Source organism: Coturnix japonica, chromosome 3 (genome assembly GCF_054131305.1).
Source record: "Coturnix japonica strain WE chromosome 3, WE-NBRP24, whole genome shotgun sequence".
Taxonomy (NCBI): domain Eukaryota; kingdom Metazoa; phylum Chordata; class Aves; order Galliformes; family Phasianidae; genus Coturnix; species Coturnix japonica.
The window spans coordinates 81,127,663-81,152,496 of record NC_140665.1 but is presented as its reverse complement, the minus strand read 5'-3'; the positions used below and the strand labels follow the sequence as shown (position 1 = coordinate 81,152,496).

At 38.2% G+C, this 24,834-nt stretch overlaps 1 protein-coding gene across 8 annotated transcripts in view; it reads right to left on the bottom strand.

Annotated features, from left to right (window-relative positions):
- Positions 1–7,413, bottom strand: part of LGSN (lengsin, lens protein with glutamine synthetase domain) — a 47,666-nt gene extending 40,253 nt beyond the window's left edge. For 2 of the 8 annotated variants that reach the window (XM_085543839.1, XM_032443738.2), the window contains exon 1: positions 1,969–7,413. In XM_085543839.1, the coding sequence (XP_085399965.1) occupies positions 1,969–1,998 (30 nt within the window). In that variant the 5' untranslated portion in view covers positions 1,999–7,413. Of the gene's footprint in view, positions 1–1,937 lie in introns of all 8 variants that reach the window. The other 6 variants (XM_085543835.1, XM_085543836.1, XM_085543833.1 and 3 more) reach the window with 5 other exon arrangements.
- Positions 7,414–24,834: the final 17,421 nt, after the last annotated feature.

Here is a 24,834-nt window from a genome sequence, read left to right as displayed (position 1 = left end):
CTGAGCCACTTGGGCTGTTACCAAGTTACCCTTTACAGCTTCTCCTGTTTGGCATGGTCAAGTTTAACTTAAGTTTGCATGTTGTAGCAAATCTCAGAAACTGAAAGTCAAGTCTCAAAGAGAGGTGTTCTTAAGACCTTACACAATAGTGTGTGTATTGCAAGTATGCCCACGTCCAAGATTTTTCTCTGTCTCTTCTCCTGGCAGATAGAAATGGTTGCCCAGCTGCCTCCCAGCAATGAAGCAGTGAAGGAGCAGAGGCAGCTGGAACTAATTTTCTACTGCTGGGAATTAATGCAGCTTTGCTAGAGTAGCTGGAGCTATTCATATTTATACCAGTAGGGAATTTGGCCCATGGACATGGAGAGAGCTACAGAGAACAACCCAGGTGTTTTCAGAGAGTTATTGTACACTCACAGAGGGATTCTGGCTTTTTGCTTGTAGCAATAAAATAGTATGTGCTACTACATGCAGATGCTGGTGGTTTATAAGCTAGAGATGTGAAGATTGCAGCACATTGTCAAGATATTGCTGTAACTAATTTCTCTCTCAGTGACCCTGTTTGATGAAGTGGTTCTCAGAGAGTGATTTACTGCTACAGAAACCTCCCAGTGAAGGACCTGCAAGTGCATAAATATTAGGTGTGTGTGATTGTTTTGCAGTTAGAGAAGCTATGAAGCACAGTCTTGCCATAGCTCACAGGAAGATGACAATAACGTTAGGAGCAGAGGCAGAGTCTCATTCCTGCTTTGAAACTTGAAAATACACACAAGGTTATTAATGTCCTTCATGGGAAAATGAATTGAATGAGTTTGGCTTACTTATTTTTACATCTGACTTCTGCCTTTGTCTGCTACTCCTGTCCAAACACTTCATACTATATGTGCAATTAGTAGTAGTTTTACTTCTCAAGGTCACTGATTCTCTAACTGCTTCAAGGCAGCATAGTCCTTACAGTAAAGTAATTTAAAAGTACTTCCCTTTGACTATGCCACCTGCACCACATTAAAAAAATTCCCTAAAGTGAGATAGAATCTCGAAATGAAGAAGCTAATCCTGCCTTCAAAATCATTTTGGACCAGAAAAGAACATTGGTGTCATCTCCAACTTGCAGCATTTTAAATGAGATGTAGTAACAGGATCCATTTAACACAAGACTGACTCTTCATCTGGAAGATGTTTGCAAAGAAACAGACTTAATGATCTACAAGACTTTTATGTCTAATTTCTGTGACTCATTTCATATACAAAGATGGTCTAGGAAGCAGCCACTGACTCAGAGCAGGTGTATCTCTGGCATATAAAATATCCATTTCTTCATCCTGATAAAAATTTCTAGTAGCGTTAGAGGAAGCCTGTCTGTACCATTACATCTTTCTCAGTATTTTTAATTAAACATTTATACTTCATGTTTTTCAGAAAGAGATCTCTTGGACTCTACCCAGAATAACAGGTATTTTTTGTTTTTAACTTTATTGAAAGTATTTATTGTAATGTTTGGGAAGAATCAACTTTAAAATGCACTTATATGAAAACTGAGCAGCTCCAGCTTCACCACGCTCAGTAGAATGATTCAAAAGTGTCACTTTCTAATTTCAGTCAGACTCTGATCAACAAACAGCAGTGGTTCTGCTCAGATTAACAAAGCCAGACTGTTTTTCTACCGATATTAATGGGATCAGATTTTTGATTGCTATTTCTGCTACTTTTGATAATCTTTTTAAAGAAAGACATGAGAAGGTAAAATGAGCTAGACTTGCCTTCCCTAAGGCAAATGGTTGTTTCAATTTAAAAAAGTCTTTCTTTGATCAGTGTCTGCTGCAGAATTAGATGATACACAACACACACGCATGACGAAAATTGTGTATAAAGCACAACAAAGTATTTGCTTGATTAAAATCTTGAAGCAAATGCAAAAGTATTTTATATCAGCTTACCTGCTCAGAAATCATTCTGTCAGTCCCTTACCTGCTGAGTGACATCTCCCTTTTTGTTCATGTCCACTTCATTCTAGTTCAAGTCACCACTAGATATGGCTTGGTAAAAGAGTAGTGGAAAGACATCTCGTATTTATAGACACAGATGCAGAAAAGGTTAGTCAAAACAAAATTGCTGTAATGTTCTTTTCCCAGAAAGCCATGTGAATGACTGACCATTAAAAGCAGCCCTGATGTGTCATGGCCATGAGTGCTGTTTTCTGGAACACTGTTGAAGTACTGAACTGACAAATGCACATTATTAGCTGCCTGCCTGCATGGAAACAAAGACAACTGAGTATAAAACTGGTTTGCTCCACTTTTCTCCTCCCAAAAAGGTGTGTGTTTGCTTGTTTGGTTTGTCTTGTTGGTTTTGTTTTGTTTGGTTTGTTCTGTAGCAAACTGTTTTTGTTCTAGAAGAGAAGTTATTATTAGGCTCCTTTGAGGTAAAATCGATATGGCATTGTAACAACAGTATGTTATTAGGGCACATGGGTAGGAATTTGAAAGCCTCAGCTCACTGCAAGAGCTAGCTAGCACATGCAGTGCTAGACTGTCAATCAAGGTGTTTACATGTTGCTAATTAATACTGATGGATCTGGTTTTAGTAGATGTAGGAAGAAGGGGTTTTTTTTTGTTGTTGTTGTTTTATTTTTGCATTAAGTGTATAAAAATATATCAAGGATATCTTAGATAGCTAAGTTGTCTTTCTTATACCTCTTTAGTTGTCAGGTTTAACATGGATTTAAAGGACTGTGTTTAACTGGTGTTTCATTCATCTAAATTCCTTTAGCTGACAAAACATTAGAGGATGAGCGTGTCTGATTACAGCAGGCCCCAGGCAGCTGATAAAGGTGGTTTGCTAAACTTTCGTGTGTTTTAAAAATAAAATGTTCAATTCATTAAAATTATCCCCTACAAATAATGACTCTGAGTTAGGAACTATAGTTCACAAGAATCTCAGGCACCTTCAGTGAGCTTTATAAGTGCTCAAGTCCCAGAAGATGATTCTGAAAATCCTTCTTCATCTTGGAGGCACCAAAAGGCCAGACCTCTTAACTCTGCAACTCCATCTACTCAATTGCTATGGCTGTCCTCATCCTAAGATGACCCTCTTGTCAGAAATCAGAGCAGATAAACAATTCTGTAACTCTGCAAATTTATCAGTGTTCAAGAAATGAGCTTACATAGAAAACTGTTAACAGTGTCATGTACTAAAACTGCTTTTTCCAGTTTATATTGGCTATGAATTCATACCTAATATTGTTATTAGTAAATCCAGTTCATCAAGTGCATGTACTCAGTAGCTTAATATTCTCATAGAGATGTGTTATTTGAAGCATCAGTGGGAAGAGAACTCTAAGAGAATAAGCACGTTCTCTGTAGGAGAGGCAGAGATTTACACAAAATGTTCTTTTCCTTTTAGATTATAGCATTCATGTCATGAGTTTGCATAATTATTTAAATATGCTGGGCTTCAGCCACTAATTTTCAAATATTAATCTAAAAACTCAGACACCTTGGAATTACAACACAGAGACCAACAGAATATCAGTGGATATTTTTACTACAGATACTCTATAGACACTATGATGAGTATGCAGTAATGAGAAAGTGGAAACTGCTCATTATCCAATTAGCAGTTCTTTGGTAGCTAAAAAAGAGATACAGCCTCTCTTATGATGTCTATGGCAGAAGTTAACTGCCAGTTTAGGGAAACTGTCTGCTGGCTAGCTGCCAACATCTCTTTTTATCTTCACAGTGTTTTACAATTGTTTCTGATTACAACTACAGAAGTCGGGTTTTTTTTCTTTTCACATGTTTTCCAAAGAGAAGATGTAAATTGTCACTGCTTGCAGTCTCCCCCCCATTGAAACTGGTTTTCCAGTTGTTTTTAAGGATAAACCACTTCTCCAAAAGAGTGCTGTCAGATGCTGGAACAGTCTGCCCAGGGAGGTGGTGGATATACCATCCCTGGATGTGCTCAAGAAACATTTAGATGTTGTACTGTGGACATGGTTTAGTAGGAAATATTGGTGGTAGGTAAATGACTGGACTGAAAGTTCTTGGAGGTCTTTTCCAACTGTGGTGATTTTATGATTGCAGAAGGAAAAGTTCCCAAGTCCTCTAATTTTAGGTAGTAGAGTATTGGGCTTCTTTTCCCCACTGGTGTAGGTTACCTTCAGTAGTTAGTTTAATCAGTTTTCCTGGAATGCCTAAACTATACTAGATACAGATTCCACATCTTGAATAGGTCTTGAATGGTGCCTAAATGCATCCCAGGTAGGAGGATTATATCCTGTAATCTGCTTATAAGCACAGAAAAAATTATCAGATAAACTTTTTCACTTCTTTTTATCACATAAAATGTATGGGTTGCAGCTACTCTTGTTTCTAATAGTGACAAGCATGGTAAAATCTGCCTATCCCCCCTAAAAGAACTGGCTTGCACAGTGTCTTTTCCTTCACTGTTCCTTCACAGCTGTGATAAAAGATATAATTCAGCAACAAGATGTTGTAGGAAAATATAGTTAAATGTCAGTTAACATTGACACCTGTAAACTGGAAACAATTAGAGCTTGGTGCTGATCCTTTCTCAATTACTGCAGCTATCTTTCTACTAGGTTCTCTTTTAGGACTTCTTCCTATGATTTCTCTTCCAGCACTCTCACAAGAATGCTTTCACTTTGCTTCACTGCATACTTCCAGTATCCTTCCATTCATTGCCCACTGCTTTTTGATTGCTATTCCAATTAGACTACTATGAAAACTATTCACTCATATTTTTAAGTGGCAAAAATTAGGAGAGACATGGAGAGGACTGAGAAGCTAGCCTAAGCTATATTGGAAGTTAATGAGGATAACTTTTTTTAATCAGTGACATATAAGTAATCTTAACAATAGGTAATAAGCTATTATTTTATACTCGTAGAATCTAAAGTTGGCAGAAAGGCTGATCACGGGGATCAGATCTGTTCTTTGCCCTTCATATAACAAATGTGCAAGTGAAACACTGAGAGTTGTTGTTTATTTAATTCTTGACATCACATTCAATTAATTTTCTATATTGAAATTTTAAAATTACTTCTCAAATTATAAAGGACCACTGATTAGGATAACAATTCTGTCATTCCATGAGTCAAAGTGATAATTTTATGTGAATATCTAAGCTCTTGTTTGTTTTTATCATCCCTAATGCATCCCTATAATCCTGTATTCTTTCCTTTGCATCACTTCTTCCATCTTATTGAGTGACTAGAAATAATTCTTTTTCTTTTATCTATGGTTTTGTTTTTGTTTGCAGGTCTTTTTTTATTTAAAAAAAAACCAACAAAAAACCTGTCACATATTCCTTCCTCCCCATCCATTCCCACCACCTTTGCAATTTGTGCTCGGTCCCCTGGCAGTCACACGCCATTACAAGGCAGATGATGCAGTGGGTGCACTGAGCTGCACAGCTGGACATTTGTGTCCATGCTTTCCCCTGGATGGCATCACACAGGAAGCCCATCACACCAAGACACTGCCAAGGCATAGCACAGGCAGTGCTGTAGTCTGGGAAGGGAGAGCAAATAAGACAGGTATAAAACACACCTCCCAGAGAACACTGTCTGCATCTGGCCCTGCAGGCTATAATTAGCAATTAATCTGGATTAAATTAAATCTTGATGATAATACTTCAATGCCTAATCCCAGAAGGCATGTTATGAGAGCATCACTAATACTATTCCAGTTTTACAGCTGTCTTTGTAATGCTATCTAGCTGTAGCATACTCTCAAGATGAGCTAGAAGAAGCTTCATCAGAGGTACCCACATCATCTCCTATAGCAGCTGGGATTTTCTACATTAATTTTCAATCTAGATTCCTGGCAGATGTAACAGACCTTACTTGACTCACCAACACAAGCGTCACAGACAAATGTGCTGTAGCAACAGATTCTTGCATCCATGATAATTCATTTCAGAGCCTTGCAAACTGAGGAAGCCTTGATCCCACACTGAAAGAAGGCTAGATGTTTACCACTGGCTGTCAGCATAGGCTGTGGTAGCTGCAAAATGCTTTGATCTCACAGAGTTGTTTGAATTGGAATGGAACATTTAAAGGTCATGTGGACCAGCTCCCTGGCAATGAACAGAGAGAGCTAGATCAGGTTGCTCAGAGCCCTGTGCAACCTGACCTGGAGTATCTCCAAGGATGAGGCTTCTACCACCTCTCTCAGTAACCTGTGTCCACGCTTCACTACCCTTATCATAACAAATTGTGATTAAATTCATTATCCTTCAACCATCTCCAACCTTATCTCCCTTGCCTCATGTCTTCTGTGTCCTCTGGGCTATGAAAACAAGGCAGCACAGCAACTATCAGACCTCATTCGATTCAATTTTTCCATGGTTGCCCTTATGCACATGGCCTTGCCTGCTGCAGAAAGGGGAGCACAGTGACACCAGCAGCCTTGGTCCTCTGCTTGGAGGTATGAAGGGAGTTTATATTTGTCTTGACAAAGCTTCCAGATTCTTTGGGATTAAACCAAACAACAGACTGCAAGCTGCCTCTGACATGTATTAACACAGCAGTGAGAGGTGCTCCATGGCAATACAGTACTAAAAGAAAAAAACATCCTTCAAGTATTTGTTCTTTCAAGGGCAAAAAATGATCTGATGTCCTTGCATTGCGCAAATATTTCAGCCTACATGGTAGATGACCTGTCAAATACATTGCTGAGGAACTATCAGCTTTTCATAGTATAAAGTTGTATACAAGTGGTGCATATCATGGGAAAATTAGGAACTGTAGTGCATATTCTGAGATTATTAACAATATTTATGCTAGTTGGTCTCCTGTCCTTTCTTTTCTAGTTGCATGACCTAAAAGTGTATGTATCTCATTAAAAAGGAGGATTAATGGTGTCTACTAATTTTATTTAAATTTATAATTTAAAATTGGGAAATTAATTAAATAAATTTAGATTTATAAATTTAAATTGGGAAAATAAAAGAAATAAAATAAATACTTATTTGCCCACGTTATACACTTTCTTCTAAATAAATGTTTATAGCTCTTATGTTTAGAGTCTTTCTAAGGAGTTTTAAACCTAAGAGAAAGTAAGGTAATCACTGGAACAGTTTTTAGTATGTTACGAATCAACAGGAATTCTGTATTGGGTTATTATGCTTACTTTAAACTTGTTTAGTTCTATTGGCTGAAATTTGATACCAAATTTATTAACATAACTGGCTAAACATTTTTGTGTGTTTATGCTATTGCACCATAACTCCATTATTCTCTATTTTTATCTCCTCAGTAAATCAATCCACTATGAAAACAGATGCTCTTTAGCACTATTTGCATTCAAAGAACACTTGGTTTACTTGCATTCACATGTGCCTATTTCCTTTTTCCCAGTAGATTTTTTTTCTGCTGTTGAGACAGAAAAAAAAAAAAAAAAACCAAAAAAACTATGTTTCACTTGGTCAGTCAAGTACTCATCTAGGGTGCAGTAGATAAAGTTTCAATCCAACTTGTGCCTGAATAGATTTAAATATACATGTGTCTCCCAGCAGTCAGTCCAACAGCTGCTTTTGCAAGAATAAGAGACAAAGGTGCTTAATCTTCCTTGTCAGAATTGTTCCATTTTATGTAAACTGATTACAAAATCATTGCTTCAGATAAAGGACATGTACAAACAACTTTTCTAGACAGACAGAGGACCTAGTTTAATCTCTGACTCAGTAAAAACAGTGTATTTTACAGATATTTTTTAGTTTTTATACCCTGTAGATTTTGCTTGTATGGTGTAGGTTCCTTTCCCCTTGTATGATATCCTTTCAATCCTAGGGGATTACTGATGGACAGTTGGCTGAATATGAGCCAGCAGCGTGCCCAGGTGGCCAAGAAAGCCAATGGCATCCTGGCTTGTATCAAGAATGGTGTGGTGGGCAGGACTAGGGAAGTCATCCTGCCCCTGTACTTGGCACTGGTGAGGCCTCACCTTGAATACTGTGTTCAGTTTGGGGCACCTCAGTACAGAAAGGACATGGAGGTGCTGGATCAGGTCCAAAGAAGGGCAACAGGGGTTGTGAAGGGCTTGGAGAATATGCTCTATGAGGAGAGACTGAAGGAAATGGGGCTTTTCAGCCTCTGGAAGAGGAGGCTGAAGGGAGAACTTATTGCTCTCTACCAATACCTGAAAGGTGCTTACAGCAAAAGTGGGGTTGGTCTCTTCTCACTGGTGACAGGATGAGGGGAAATGGCCTCAAGTTGCAGCAGGGTAATTTTAGGTTGGCTATCAGGAAAAATTTCTTTATAGAAAGGTTTGTTAAGCACTGGAATAGGATGTCTAGGGAGGTGGTTGAGTCACCATCCCTGGATGTGTTTAATGTGTTTACTCAGGGACATGATTTAGCAGAGGGTTGTTAGTCAGGGTAGTTAGGTCATGGTTGGACTGGATGATCTTTAAGGTCTTTTCCAACCTGAGTGATTCTATGATTCTATGATTACACTGTAATCTATCACATCAGTGGGAATCCAGTAGTATTTATAGGATTTCAATGAAATGATTAAGAGAACAGTGATCATTGTACCCCAAACCAGATGGCAGAGAACTTTAAATGGTTATATGAGAAAGATGCATCTCTACTAGCCTCCATAAACTCAGGTGTGATAGAAGTAAGGGAAAGCAGAATATCATTTTACATTTCTTCTCAGTTTAGCGTATGTAGTGCAGATCTGATTATTTACTCTGCTATTACTTTATCCCCTTTGCTATTCAGAAGCCCAGATTTCCCTTCAAGAGAACCGAGGTCAAATGGAGAATGATATACACCCACTTCTTGTCCTGAGAAGAAAACATGTTTTGTGTTGTAAGTGGAATGAAGTTCTTCTCATGGATGTTATAATCAAGCAAGCCAGACATTTCTTTTCTACTATGGTCACCTGAACCTTGAATAGTAACAATATTTTAAGTAAAATATAAAGTCCAGTCCACTTGGCTGGATTTGCAATAAAAATGCAAAGATTACTTACAATGCACATTAATAGAATCAGTGTATCTATCTCAGAAAACTTTAAGTACTTGTATGTGTTGATATAGCTGCACTCCTTTTATCTGGTAGCTATGTAAAGATTTGATTTTTTATTCATATAAATCCTCTCCCTAGTGATCTGAATACCACACTTCTTATCCTCCTTTGAGTTTCTATAAAGATGTTCTCAAAAGACCTGAAGAATATCACAGCAATGTCAAACATTTACTATAATTCTACTCAGATAAAGAGGATTTTTACTGTATAAAGAAAGGTTTGTTCATGCTCTTAGATACAGGGATAAACAGTAACTTTTTTGTTTCCAAGGTTGAACTCAGGGAATTAACTGCACATTTTCAATAGATTTAATGAAGGTTGTATGACTAAAACATTATTCATCTTTCTTCAGTGATAACACATGAGGCTTGAAAAAAAAAGAAATTGGAGATCAATGAAAAGAAGATGAGATTTTGCAGTTAATTAAAATGTGCATTCACAGTCACGGTGTTTATCCTTTTTTATTCATAAATACGTTTGGGATTATTTTTTTTTTTAAGCTGGAAATCCCTTAATTTTAGAAATAAGTTAAAAAATATCACCCTAGGCAATAAAGACATTCAGTTTCACCAAAATTATTATGTTTAGATGAACTTGCTGGTTATAATGAAAATGGGAAAGAATTATATCACATATTTACACCAGCTAAAGGGCAGTGTGTCTTCTAAAACACTATCAAGCAGCTTAGCTTAAATCAGTTCCATGGTTTCCATACTAACTATCAAAATGTGGCCTAAAAAAAAATAGAAGATAAGAAGACAGAAAAATAGAAGTAGGTCTTCATAACATCTTTCCTCAAGGTATGTACCTTGTCATCCAAAATCTGGGAAGAAAGCTCTCTAACTCATCTAACGATGCTAGAAAGTGGCATTCCTTTAATCATCATGATATGAATTAGATGACTTGATCAACAAGTGCACTCTCTCAGAGTTCAGATTCTACATTTAAACAGTTAAGACCTATATATATACATATATAATATATTGGCATACATATTCATTCTTTTCCAAGAACACATTAATATACATATGCTAATATCCCTAGGCATGCATGGTTGCATTTAGGGTGGTCATACGCCCACTGACTTTATCCCCATTTTTCCACCATCAGCTTAATCACTAAGACTTTTAGCTGACCTTCAGCTGTTTTTCCCCAGTTCAGCACATTTCTTTTGCTTGTTAGGCCATAATGAGCAATTTCCAAAACAATATATGTGAAAATCTGAGGAAATCATCCCAGCACTTTATAAAATGCAAAGATAAATAATCTATTACATTTCCAGTGTTTCTTGTGAAGCAGATTTAAGAGAAAACAAGGCTGTTCACACACCAAGCAAAGTTGAAATGGAAAGTTTTACAATTAGCATTCATTGGTTCCTTTTGCTGAACTAGCATGTTGGTCCTTAAACTAATACACTGATCCCTGTTGCTAACCAAACCAGCACATATGACCTTGTCTTTACTCAACTTTAAAATTGCTTTTCCTCTTATGGAAAAAAAATAAGTCTTTAACACACGTATTGTGCTATGTTGAGCCAGAGCTGAAACTGAATATCTAAAGTTACACCATGTAACTTGTAACATGTTTCTGTATTTCATATGTTCTAAGAGGAAGTAACAGTTCAAGATGTACCTAAACAAAGTCCAGGATTGAAATGAATTCTGTAAGAATTAGACCTTTTTATTCATTCCACTGAAATTTCAGGTGGACATAATTAGGCAGAAAGGCTAAAAGGAGAGATACTAAACTTCTAACCCTTCAATCTCAACTGAAAAGCAGTGTCATCAAATACATGGGAAATGCTTGTTATGCTTTCTATTCACATTAGGTGGCATCGTTCTCATGTATTTTCGGTTTGCATCAAAAAGCTGTGAAGCAATCGTTCTGAAATCATAGTAAAGTGTGAAATACCTTCATGTGGTAAATACTCGATTTGTAATAAATAAAAAACCTTTTATATTACTAAAGCAAGCAAAATTACTTCCTTTCAGTATAGAATAAATCTCCATTACTGAAGAAATGCTGCAAGGCATAGTAAGCAGGAAAGTAGAACAACCAACTGATTTACTGGTAAACCTTGCTCTCTAATAGGCTTATATTAAACCTGCATTCTACTCCCCAGCTCTAAACGGGTTCTGTTCCCAGAAGAAAAAAAAGAAAGAAAAAAAAGAAAGAAAAAAAAAAGAAAAAAAAATCTATAACCCACTTATGATTCAATTTATTTAGCAGAGGTATAATCGTTTATCAGGACTCATATTCTTCAAGTATTAGTGGGGGAATTCCTCAAGAAAAGTTGGCTGAAGTTGAGAATTCCTTTTTGTAACATATTTCACCAAGTGGTTCATTCAATGTTAAAATGAAGGCAGAACTTCTAAAATACTTCTAGAAAAGGAATGATGGAGAGGGTAAGTGGAGACAGCAAATAACTTAAATTCTACTTGGTCTCTTCTCAAATCAGCTATCTATATCACCTAGGTAATGTACAGACCTAGGAATGGATGTTCATCATCTTTAGGTGGTACATCAAAAATGTGGGTAACAAAGTAACAGAAGCCTTCCTGCCTCAGAAGAAAAGATCAAATATACTTCAGACCATTTCTGCAAAATGTTTTCACTCTGATACACTCCAGTTCCTTGGCAACAGTTGTCTGTAGTCAAAATTTTATGCTGTTAGTCTGCCATCACAGTTGAAAATCTCATTAGAAAGAAATTCTTACAGGACTCATCATACTGGCGCTTCTTGTCTTGGGATTAATTCTTAGAAGAGCGCTACTTGAAAGGTATAGGTTTCATTTTGCCAAACTTGGAGAAGGAAATACAATCGAACAGATGGATGAGAGCTCTCTAAATGACTGGGGTTACTATTTAGGACATCTTGAGCCTCTGCAAACTTTTTTTATGAGGTAAGAAAAATTGGCATGTATTGATAATACAGTGTCTATGAAGAAGTAATTTATGACCAGTCTCCCTGTCCGCATTTTTGAGCCAGTTCACACCTGCCTTCCTTCTGCCTTCTCCAAGTTAATTCAATGTGGTATAATCATAAGCAGGCTCTTCCTTCCTATATCCAGTCTGGACATTCAAACTCTTGCTCACAAATTGCTCCCTTTAATCTGAAACTGCTTTCAATAATGGCTGCTCACCTGCTGTAGACACCTGCTTGCCTCTTCAGCAAGTACCTGACTGTCCTTCTAAGTGGGAGTCAGAGAGGATACAAAGAAAGATTCCCAATCTACTTAAACGAACAAGTAGTATCAAATCTCCACTTCTTCACTGCTATTTAGAAGTGCAATTTAGAATACTTCTTTTTTTTTTTTTTTTTTTTTTTTTTTTTTCACGTGGCAGGATGATCCAGTTGAGTGTAAGAACAGCACAAGCTGTACGAGTTCAAGGTAAAAGTCATTGCAAAAATAGCAAAACGGAACCTGACCTTGTCATAATGAGACAGTCACTGTGCTGCTGCCAGGCTACATCTGCCTAGAAACAGGATAAACACAAAGAGTGGAACAGGTGCTAAAGCGCCTCATTAGTGTGTTGAGTGTTTGCTGTGGCCATTCTCTTTCTGAAACGAGTGAGAGAGAGAAGAAATTTCTACTCAAGAGGGACACCTGCTCCCAAAGCTAAGACAGCTTTGATTTCATTAAAAGTCTCTGCTCCTGTTTGCAGAAAAATATCAGAGCCTAAAAAACTCCCCACCACACAGCAAATTCAAGTGGATATGCAGTAGAGCTGTGGAGAGTGGTCTCCTTATTGGCTCTAGAAAAGGGTAAACTAGGTGCTAATGACATAATATGTCAAGGCAGTCCTGGGCACCCTGCTCTGGGTGTATCTGCTTGAGCAGGACTTGGGCCAGAGAGATCCTGAGGTCCCTGCAACCTCAGTCGTTCTGTGGTTCTATGATTCTGAAACTGTTTTGTTGGGTTTTTTTTATGTTCCCTGGAAGTTATTGACTGAAGCAACCCCATGGGAAAAGCATTCATACATCTCATCAGTGAAGGGAAATCTAAGAAGTCCAAGATATCAGTTTTCTCACAACTCCCCCAAATCTGCATGAACTGCAGACCCATTTAACATTTAGAATTGTTGACCCATTTAACAAGATTCTGAAAACACTGGAGAGGTTTTTCACAGTCCTGGTGGAAGGTTTATTCTTGACAAGAGCATTATCCCTCTGCTAACCTAAAATCTCTTCTTCAAAGTAGGGTGATGCTGGAGCATTTCAAAGATGTCAAGGTATTAATAGGAGCAAAATGGCAGTTTGTTTCTAGGCTCTTTCATTGAAGGGGCTGAGTTATTTGGCTGAAATATTAAGGAATTCAGCCAGGGGCATGGGCAGAGTATGAAAAGTTTTGGCTTAAACATAGCTTTTCAAAAGAAGGTGGAAAAACTAAAAACAGTATTGTATAATGGGAATGGAAGCTGTTGTCAGTGGTGCCTTCAGTGGTGCATAATAAGTGCTGCTCGCACCATAGGTAACAGAGTTTTAACCTGCAGTTGACTGCAGCAATAAAATGTTCTTTTAGTACAAATATCAGAATACATTCAAAAGTCATTATTGACCCATCCTATGGAATATTCATTTATCCTCAGCCTACACAGTGCTTTAATTAGAGGTGCAGGAAACAACCAAGGAACAAACTTGGTCTGGGGGTGTCCCTGGTGTTATTCTCGTGGGCATCTTCTATGAGAGATAAGGAGACATATGGAGAGTGAGAGGTGTGTATCTGCCCTTCCTGTGTGCCAGCTGATGTTAATGTGATGTACATACCACTGTGACTCAGCAACAACAAACCTGCAATTTCCGGCAGCCTTCAGACATTTGACATCAGAATGACTCGGCATCCATACAGACAGCTGAAGAGTCCTTAGCACAATTGCACCAGGATATCTCTAAAAGAATTTAGTAGAAATACTGTTAGTTTTCAAGGTCTCCTTTTCCTTTTATTTAGCTATTGCAGTAATCTTCCTGGAACTGTTTCAAAAATAAGTTACAGTCACACAGAGCTTATTGCAGCTCCAGTACTCTTACAAAACATTTTTGCATCTTCTCTGAGAAATTCTTATCTCACTTTTTTTTATACCAATCCTTTGATATTAGGGCATGGATGCATCAAGAACATGGAGACCCTGGAGGAACTGCACCCACTTTTCTGTTGCTTTAAGGACCAGCTTCTCTCAGTTTTATTTCTTAGACACTTTTGATGGCCTACTGAAAAAAAAATAAGCACAAATACCCTAAGGTAAAATTTGTCACTGAATTCTGGTGAAAGAGAACTGAGCAACATCCTATCCATTTGAGGAACTTTTAATACCTAAGAGTGAGAATCAAATCATACTTCACCCAGAAAACAGCCCAGCTACAGCCCCTGACCAATCTCTTCTTCCAATACCAAACTATGAGCTCAGGGGCCTTCTGCTCTGAGTGAGGAATAGGAACATAAAACATAAGCTAAAATGATCCCTTCACCCATGCTATGGAAGCCACACCTGCCCATCCTCTATCAAGAAGTCTCATGTAGAGTACAAACTAGCTCCACAAACCAACCAGTGTGAGACTCATACTGTGTGAAAGTCAGCTCTGTCAAGTTTTGACATCAGTGATGTGACAAATAATTGAAGGCTCAAACCCAATAATGGTGATTCTTACAGTGCCATGTGACTGAAGTTGTTTCAGTCATCTTTTCAGACAGACTGCTAAGGAATCGACTTCAAAATTAATACACAAATAGAATATTAGGTTGGAAGTTCTTTACTGCCTTTTACTTTTTTAGGTGCTGCTGCTCCCAAGCAGGCTCTGTTTGTGCTGCTGGCAAAAGAGATTCCAAGTAGCTTTAGTCCAGGTGCCTGAGAGTCACTTTAGCCACTTTTGACCACTTTACTTTAACCTGCTCAGGTGAAAGAACATGAGTGAGTGCCTGAACATATTGACACAACACTACCCTAGCATGGTCACACAGCTGAATGCAGGTCAAGGAACTCTGGTTAGACATGGAAGTTAGAAAAAAAGCAGATAAATTACCTCCTGGCAACCTTAGTTATATTCTCAGAAGCAATTGCATTTCAATACAATTTTACTTATGTAATTACATCGTACTATTCCCCTCTTAATGCTTCTTACATTTAATTAAAAGCGTGAATTCCTGTGGTATCTAAATTAAGATTTCAGAGAAAACTGTATGTGCAGCAATGATTAGTTTTCGAATGCTTGACCCCACATCATATTTTATACTTTTGCATTGATTTTTTTTTTAATATTGAAGTTTAAATTTTATGATAACATCAAAGTGAGGTGAATTTTGAATGTTTGTTACCACAGCTTCCCAAGAGACTACTATAGGTGGTTTCTGCTTTTCATGTGTTACAATTTCAAACCCACACACACTGCCTTGTGGAAAGATTCATTGTTTGGTTTGTTCCTAAAAGAAAAATGCTTCTACTAAACACTGAAATGTCTATATATATATTTCATTGGAAATATTACATTCTGAATATCTTGAAAGACAATAGGATAAGAGCAATTGATCTGGAATTCCCCCAAAGCACCAAAGTAGATTTCCAAATTAAAGAACAATATTGTTTTAAACACAAAATTTTGGTGTTGAAAATAGGTGAGGTTGGGTTCAGACTTCTAGCATTCAGTTTTTCACCACAAAGCCAGTATTTTCTTTCAGGCAAGTGAACCCTCATACTTACTCTGCTTCCAAGTGGCAGCTGACACTGTTTGAAAATGTTACTAGGCAATGGCAGGGCTGCAGAGAACAAATTAAACAAAATTCTTACCTCAATGTACTTTAGCTGGCATTTGAATTTTAAAGGAAGAAACTGTTTTGGATTTTGTTTACTTGGCCTATTCCAGCTCCTTTGTTTGTAGAACTAATGAAGTTCTAGGGTTATTGACAGACCCCTCAAAGAACACAGTGTTTTTATACTGGCCAGTCAATGGCTCCAAGGACTAAAAACAAAACATTGTATTTTCTCCCAGATAATTTAAGAAGCTTTGATATTTGCTTTTTCTTTAATGCCTGCTTAAAAACATCTTTTTCCAACCATCATTGACCAGGCTTGAAAGCTTTTTGCATTGTTCCAAAGGAGATTACTCATTCTGGTTTAATCTATGGATAGCTAACATGATCTGAATGTCAGATTTGCTCTTTATTCAACCAGATGACTCATGGCCACTTCAGTTCTGGCCTGTCTGCATCATCAGCCTGTTTGTCCAGGTTTGCCTGGAGTTTGGGTCAGGCTGCCTTCAGGCAGATGAACTTCATTTTGGCTTTTCTTTTCAGTTCGATAACTAAGGCTAAAGTGTGAAAAAGAAGCCAAATATCCTAGGAATTAAATGAAGAATGAAACTTTCCTAGAGGTCATTAAACTGTGAACCTATGTAATCAGTCAAGGAGATTTCATGCTACTGTGGAACATGGGAAATATTTGAGATTTATGAAGTTTTAGTATGATACTTTTGGCATATGAACTTTTGTATTAAATTCTTTTATGAACCTTTAGAAAAACAGACTTTTTCTGTCCAACCCTGAGACTTTGTCATGGCTTGCACTGAAGTCCTGTGCCTGGAGCTCGTAGTAGCTCTGATATCAAAATTCAAAAGGCAAGACTAAAACCCCACTAATAGCAGGGGTTTTATCAGGATTGACTTGAGTTGCTTTGCCTATCTTAACTCCTTGTTAGGATTAAATGTATGGAAAAAGAAAACAGTCATGCAGAAGAGGCATCTGAAAATAATCTCTTCAAGAAATGACAACTACTAGCTCCTTTTGTTTATCTGAAACAAATCTTATGCTGTCTATTAAATATGGTTCTTTCACAGAACACCTTTTTCTACGTGGAATAATTCCTTCAGAAAAATATCCTCTTTGCAGCATTGCTACAAGGGATTATTATTATTATTAAGATAGTTTTCCTTTTCACTGTTATAAACTTTAACGTTTGTATGAAAATGAGATTTTTATTCTTTTGGACTTATTCATTATACCACCACCTGTTAGTGTTCATTTAGAGCTTTTCTAAGAGCACCAAAACAACTGTTAATACTAACAATATGTGATCTACTGCAGTGCTGCAGCACAGGTGAAGTCTTAACATTATTTTTCCAAAAGAATGCGCTCCTTTCTGCCCCTGAACATCAAAGAGGTATGGAGATGTATGTGATATTAAAGTACGCTGTCATTATAATATTATTTTCACCCACATGCTCATGATTATTTTACAAGGGAGATAAATGAGTACCAGGATAAAAACTTTCACACAGCTGTTTCCAATAGAAATAAGGAAAAAACAGCACAGCTTAAAAACTTACCGACCTTTTTTGCTTTCATACTACTTCTGCTTCCTGCAAACCTGCTTTGGGGTCTTAAGATGATGTAAGTAATTCTAGGATGCATAAATATGGATACTGCAGAAAATGTGAAGGAAACAAATTTTTATAGCATTTACTGGGATACTTTCTAAATCTTTATTTATTTATTTATTTATTGCATACATGTTAGTGGAGCCATTGAAAAATATCCACAAATACAGAATTCTTGTTATAAAACAATTGTTTTGTGAGGATAAAACATATTGCTAGATTTTTGTAAGCAAAATAACAACTTGAAAATACCTCTGGCCTTGACATTTCTGTACCTAACAAAGCTTCAGACACTTAGTGTTTATTTAGAAAGGCAAAAAATTGCAATCAAAGCTACCGCCACTTTAATCAGTTTCTCATAACAAAGATCTGGAACAAGGACTTACTTCTATAAAGGAATGCACAAGATATATTGTAAGTACTTTTAATGAAGCTTCTTTAGTATAAAAAAAAATCAATTACTATTAAATCATCTGGAAAAAAATATTCAAGTCATTATTGGTGCTGGAATACATAAGAAAAATAGACCATATAATACTTTACATTTCTTGGTAAATCCTCTTACATATGTCACATGTATTTCATCATTCTTGTTCTTTTATTTGTCTTCACAAAGGCAGGATTTCCATTTGAAGGATTTCCACATGACTTAGGGGGTTTTTGTTTGTCTGTTTCAAATAAATCCTCAAAATCTTACAATATTCCACATCCATGGTTTAGTTCCAGTGTTATCAGGAACAATCTTCTGGTAAGTTCTTCCTTTCCTGGAAATGTTTCTGTGTGGTTGGAAATATTCATCTTCTGGGCCCCTGTAGTTTACCTGCCTGACAGTTTTGCTTGTCAGAAGATAAAATGATTAATGTATTCAGCAGAAAATTTGCACATTTTTAATGAAAAATGTCAAGTCACCAAGTGGTACTTCCTGGCTATTTTTCAGCTGTGGTATGCTCACCAGATCCAGAATATCAAAATGCTGCATTGCTCCAAAGATAAGAAATAAAATAGAAAGCACTCAGTGCATCTTCTCTCATGCCTTCTTGCATGCTGAATAGTTTCAGAGACCCATCTGGATGTCCTAGATCCACCAACAGATAACTGACACCCCATTCTCCTGTATTCCAAGACCCGGCAGCAAGTAGAATATTTTAACCCGTGTATGATGTCTGAAGATACGGAATGGCACTTATCTTCTCGATATGTGACTCACTTCCATGGCTGAAGTACCACATATTTCAGTCTTTCTAATCATTGTTTAAGTTCCGAGTTGTTCTTCTCAAGGTGTTTTCGCAGTATCACAGAATGGTTTGTGTAGGAAGGAATCTTCTAGTTCCAGCTTGTTCCAACCTCCCTGCCATGGGCAGGTCTCCCACACATTAGATCAGGCTGCCCATCCAACCTGGCCTTGAACTCCTACATGGATGCAGAACTGACAGCTTCTCTGGGCAGCCTATGCCAGTGCCTCATCACCCTCTGAGTATAGAATTTCTTCCTAGTATCTAATCTTAATCTCCTCTCTTTTAGTTTAAAGTCATTCCCCCACGTCCAATCACTGTCAAATCATGTAAAAAGTCAGTCTCCCTCCTGTTTATAATCTCCCTTTAAATACTGGAAAGCCACAGTGAGGTCTTACCTGAGTCTTCTCCTCTCTAGACATAACAATACCAGCTCCCTCAGCCTGGCTTTGTAGGAGACACGCTCCAGACTTTTGGTCATCTTAGCGGCTCTCATCTGGATCTACTCTAACAGCTCCACATCTTTCTCATGATGGAAATCGCAGGCCTGGGTGGCAGTACTCCAGATGAGGCCTCAAAAGAGCAGAGTAGAGAGGGACAATCCCCTCCCTCTCCCTGCTGGCCATCCCTCTTCTGATGCAGCCCAGGATAATCTTCCAGGCTGTGAGTGCACACTGCTGGGTCATGTACAGCTTTTGTTCACCAAAACCCCAAATTCCTTCTTCATAAGGCTGTTCTCAGTGAGAGCTCTCTGGATGGCATCCCTTCCTTCTGTTGTATCAACTGCACTACTCAGCTTGTTGCTGTCCACAGATTTGAGGGTACACACACTTGATCCCAGTATGGCACTGATAAAAATGTTGATAACACTTTGCACCTGGCCTTATTAAACCTCTTTAGGTTCTAGCAGGCCCACATCTCAAGCTTGTACTTTGATATCATCCCTTCTTTCTTTCTATTACTTTCAGCTACTTTGCCATCTTTTGCTTACTCGCATTAGCAACTTCACTATGGCCTCATTGCCTTAATGTCACCCTTCCAGCATCTGTCTGCACAGCCTAACATTTTTGGGCTGTGGCAGGCAGAAAGATTTACTACCTTGTCCATGAGAGTGGAATCCCTGATGATCTAGAAAAGCCAGGTATAACTTCTTCACTCCTTGCTGCTGAATGTATGCTGAACTTGATCTTAAAAAGTCTTGGAAAGCCCTTGAAAACTGGAACTGCTGGCAAGGCAAGTAAGTGGCAGTCACTCCCCACCCCCTCCAAGAATTCATGTTCTGCAAGGGGGATTTTCCTCTCATTTAAGACTGAAAACATTCCTGAGAGGAACAGTTTGTCCTCAAGTTGGCATAATGTTGCACTAAACATTTGCCACTTACTGTTCTGCAAGCTGTTAAGCTTCCTGTGAAAGCCGTAAGATACCACAGAAGCACTCTTTTGTAAACAGAGACCTACATCATTTTATTAAAGTACTGTGGCAATACTTATGTAGGAACAAAACAAGGGGAAGTTGCATCAGTATGTGGGCTGCAAATGGGGCAAGGGGAACTGTTATCCTAAATTAACACAGAAAAACAAATGACATTCAACCAGGAAGGCTTTATTTTACAGGAAACAGCATTTAGAAGGAAAACAAAACTCTAATGTTAAGCAAAGAATACAGGATAAACAGTTAGAAATAAGGAGATATTTATAGTAGTCAAGACACAGAAGTATGGTGGAAAATAAAGAGGAGGAAAAAAAACAACCTACAAAAATCTTCAATAGGCTCAGGAACAGATATTTAAATAAATGATAAATGCAGTTCTTACAAGGATTTGGATGATCATGCAGAGTGAGCAAGGAGTCCCTTCTTTTCTCTCAGAACAAAGACAACTGCACCACACTGTGTGGACACCTTGCTCAACTAAGGTCATTGATATCTCCTTAATGAACCGTGGAGCTTATTTTCAGTCTTGAATTGTAATCCTATTTGCCAAACGCTTACCAACCCCCCTACTGCTAACAACTGTTTTACAACACAAGAATTAACAGATACACATAGTTGAACACAGCTCAGTGGATCTAGGTGGTCCTTTCCTGCCTGACATCCCCATGGAAATGAGAAAGCACCCTGAAGCCTCCTTGTTCACCATGACAGACTTTGGTCAAAGAACATCTTCACCCTGACTGCCAGTACAGAATTTGCAGGTTACTGATTCTCTGAAATGCAGGAGAATAAGTCCTGCCCTTGTATATATATCAGAAAAAGGGATCAGGCTGAACCTTCCCAGGAGGTGGCAAATATGCAGCATGCTGTGATAAAATAGGCAAAACACTGCACTGCTTTACAGAAAAGTAAACACACGCAGAGCTTCTCTGAACAACACTGAAATTGGCTAGACCAGAATGGCCTGTGTCTGAGCTACTGATCTCTCTTTCTCTCCAAAGCACAGCAGCTTCCAAAATGCCTGCAAGGAATTGCCTCTATTCTGCACCAAGTCCCAAGGAATAACCAATGCTTGTAGGAGTGGAGCAGGTCCAGTGTGAACCAGGGGCCAGGTTAATGATCTAGCAGTACAGATGACTGAGTTTCATTTCTCTAGGAGATTTAGCATCAGATACCACCTGTAGCACTAATCTGATGGAAGTCATGAGCAAGAATTAACTGAAGGAGAAAATGGAGCTTTCAAGTATTTACTGCAAAGGTACATTAATTGGACTGCACTTCTGTATGTATGAGAGGCAAAACATAGATTGATGCTCCAGAAAGCAACTGCAGTTCAGCAGTGCACTGCTTAGAAGGGCAGTTTCAGGACTACGAGCATGGGAACTACATTCTTTTGCCTGTTCCAACCTCAAACCAGTGGTGTGTTGAGTGCTGGGGTGAAGGGCAAGCAGGAAGTCAAGAGGAAACCTATTTACAAACAGATGAGACTGCACCACAAGTGCCTAACTTACATAAGCAATTTGTCATCCTGGAGCAAACAATCCAGCTAGACCACAAATAGCAGATGAGTGCTCAGGTGAAAAGCAGTTGCAAGTCATTGTTCTGAGAAAACACTCTGAAAGGCAGAGCCCAAGTCCGTGACATCAACAACAAGCTCTGCAAGTCAAGCCTGGGTGCTGGTGACTCACAGTGTGCATAAACCAGCAGCACTCAGGAAGCTCTTCATGACAAATTCCAATAAAATTTATTGCTGGTAATTTGCAATTAAAGCAGATTAAGTTGACTTAAATTGGAGAATCTGACTCACAGAGTTTTTATAATCCTATTTTTAAGCTGTATCTATTAAATAAATAGGTTGTCTGGTTTTAAAATGACATAAGTCAGTATTATTTGCCTTTGTGTGAAGTAATGTTGCTTTTCATCTAGAAAAGGGTCTCAGTCCATGTATTTTCAATAGTTGTTCTGTATCTGGGCTGAGAAACTAATCAATACTTTTAATTTCTGCCCCAAATGGCCTTTTATGCAAGCTCATGGAGAAGGTATGAATTAAAAAAAACAAAAATGTATGTTTGCATCTCAGTTGTGTTATAGCACTTCTGAGGATTTACATCCAGCAACACTCTGAGTCAGATCTTGCCTTAAAGCCGCAGCCGGATTTATGTTGCTATAGGAGAGACAAGAATTTAGTGCCATCCTTTGTGTTGGGCAGTCCTTTTAGTATTCCTATGGCAGCAGCAACACTAATTCTAATCTCCTGGGCTGCAGGATAAGCCCATACCACTTGTTGTGCATTGAAGGGAGCTGCTCTGGGGCCACAGTGCTGTGACAGCCAAATTTGGCTGCACAGAAGGTGGCAAGAGCAGGACCATTCTCAGCTGTATAAAGAAGTGTCGCTAGGCAACAAAAGTAACTATGGTTACCTGTATCTGAAATGAAGCACGGAATTCTGTGATTAGTCATTCATCTGGAAAACACTTTTTTCCCCCCCTTAATGAATGTATCAAAATATAACATTGCTTCTGCATAAATGTGGTACTGACAAGATAGATTTAAGTAGATCCTACCTTACTGGCTCTTGCTTACTGCACCTCAGGTTCCACAAGCTCTAGTTCATTTGCTTTCAAACACTTGGAGCTGCAGCATTAGTGACACAGTATGACTACAGGTTGGGTTCTTCTAAACTCTCCATTAAAGAAATACCCTAAAGAAGCTACAAGAGAAGCAGTAGAATTCCTTTGCTTGGTGAGACTGGCTATTCTTTCCCTGGAAATCTTAGACACAGAATCATAGTATCATTAAGGTTGGAAAATACTTCTGAGAACATTTAGTCCAATTGTTACCACCATGACCACTAGCCATGTACCTCAGTGCCACATCTACATGTTTCTTGAACACCTTCAGGGATGGTGACTTCACCACTTCCCTGGGAAGCCTGTTCCAATGCCTCGTCACTCCTTCTGAAAATAAATTTTCCTAATATACAACCTGAATATCCACTGGAGCAACTTAACTTCTTGTCCTAATCACTGTTACTTGGGAAGACAGGCCAACCTCCACATCGCTACAACCTTCTTTCAGAAAGATGGTGTTGATGTTCACCTGGTACATAAGATTGTTGACTAATATCCAAAAGTGCCAGTAATTGTGTGAGTAATGCTCTCATGCATTTCATCTCACACATGCTGGAGATTTCTGAGAAGAAAAGACGGCTCAGAAAACAACATCCCAGAAACCTGAATCCACCCTCAACATTAGGGACAAAGAGCATCTGGGGTCACCAACACCTTCCCTCCAGTGATTGCAGGAGTACAATGATATGGAATAACTCCATGTGACCTTAATAGAGCCAGAAATGCTCCCAAATCCAGTATCCCCTGACCTCTGAACTCCTAAGCTAAATTCCTCCCAGCTCCTAACCTGGTGATCCATTTAACTTTGCCTGCAGTTACATGTCTTGGTGCAAACATTGTCTCAGGGGATGCTTGTAGCAGTCTCTTTCCTGCCACTTCTCTCACCTAGTGCTTGAGTCAGTGAAACTGATCTGCAGTCAGTATAGGCATTTACAGGAGCAAAGATTTGTCCTTGCACAAGGAGTGTCTTCAAAGAGTTCTTCTCAGCCATTCCTTACAGGAGCCTGTAATTTGAGTTTACAGCAACAGCTCCACTTACATCATGAGAACTGATTATGAAAATATACCAAAGAGCTCAGCTGGTAACAAAAAAGTTGTATTTCTTTTTATCTGCAATTCGTCAGCTATTTTAAAAATGAATGCAAAACAATAAGCAAATTAAGATATATGCTATATTATAACCTACCTCGCTTTAATTAACTCATTTATTTTGTTTACCATTGGAATGAGGCAGCAACGTATTTTAATCTACTTAACTTCTTTATTAAAATCATGCTTTTCAGCTGTGATCACTAAGCCAAATAATACATGGTATGAACAGGAAGCTTATGAAAATCTGTAGAAACTATTTTGATCAGTCTTATCCAAAAAATGAACTGGGTTTCAAACAATGAGCCTTTCATCCTATGAAGCCTGTTAAGAAATAAAACTGCAAACATTCTTAAGCTTAAATGGTAGCTACTGAGGGTACCATTTCCATGCTAGAAGTGTTACATTTGATTTACCTTGCATCACAGAAGAAGAGAGAAGAAGAGAAAACGTTTGTCCAGCTCAGTAGTACATTTGCAATACCATCACAGTCAGTAACTATGCTTTCATCAGTCTTGAGGTTGAGATGCAGCGATATTGGAAAGAGCCTTGTAATTTCATAAATTTTCCATGATGAAGCCTGTGCACATCTAGACAGACTCCTAACAGGCACTCACACACAGTCACATAGTTATTAAAGTTTTGGTTATGACTATCATGGTAAAGCTTTTTTTCTCTTCCAAGAAATGAAGGGAGAAGGAACAAAATAGGCCCTAGCAATGAGTTTTTGTTGGAAATTATGTATGAAGGAAAAACAAAACAAAACAAAACAAACAAACAACAACAACAACAACAACAAAATGGACTAGATAGTTAGAATTAATATATCTTTTACTGAGGTAACAGTCATCTAGAAACACAGATAAAGGCTGGAACAAGAAGCACCATAATGGGTACATACTATAAAAACCTGTTTTATTTTGAAACTGGGCACAAATCTCATAACAAATTTATTTTCACATGACTGCCCAGACTTTCTGTTTTAAATTGGCTCAGAAGTACCTTGGCCTTTCTCACAGTGTTACTGCAT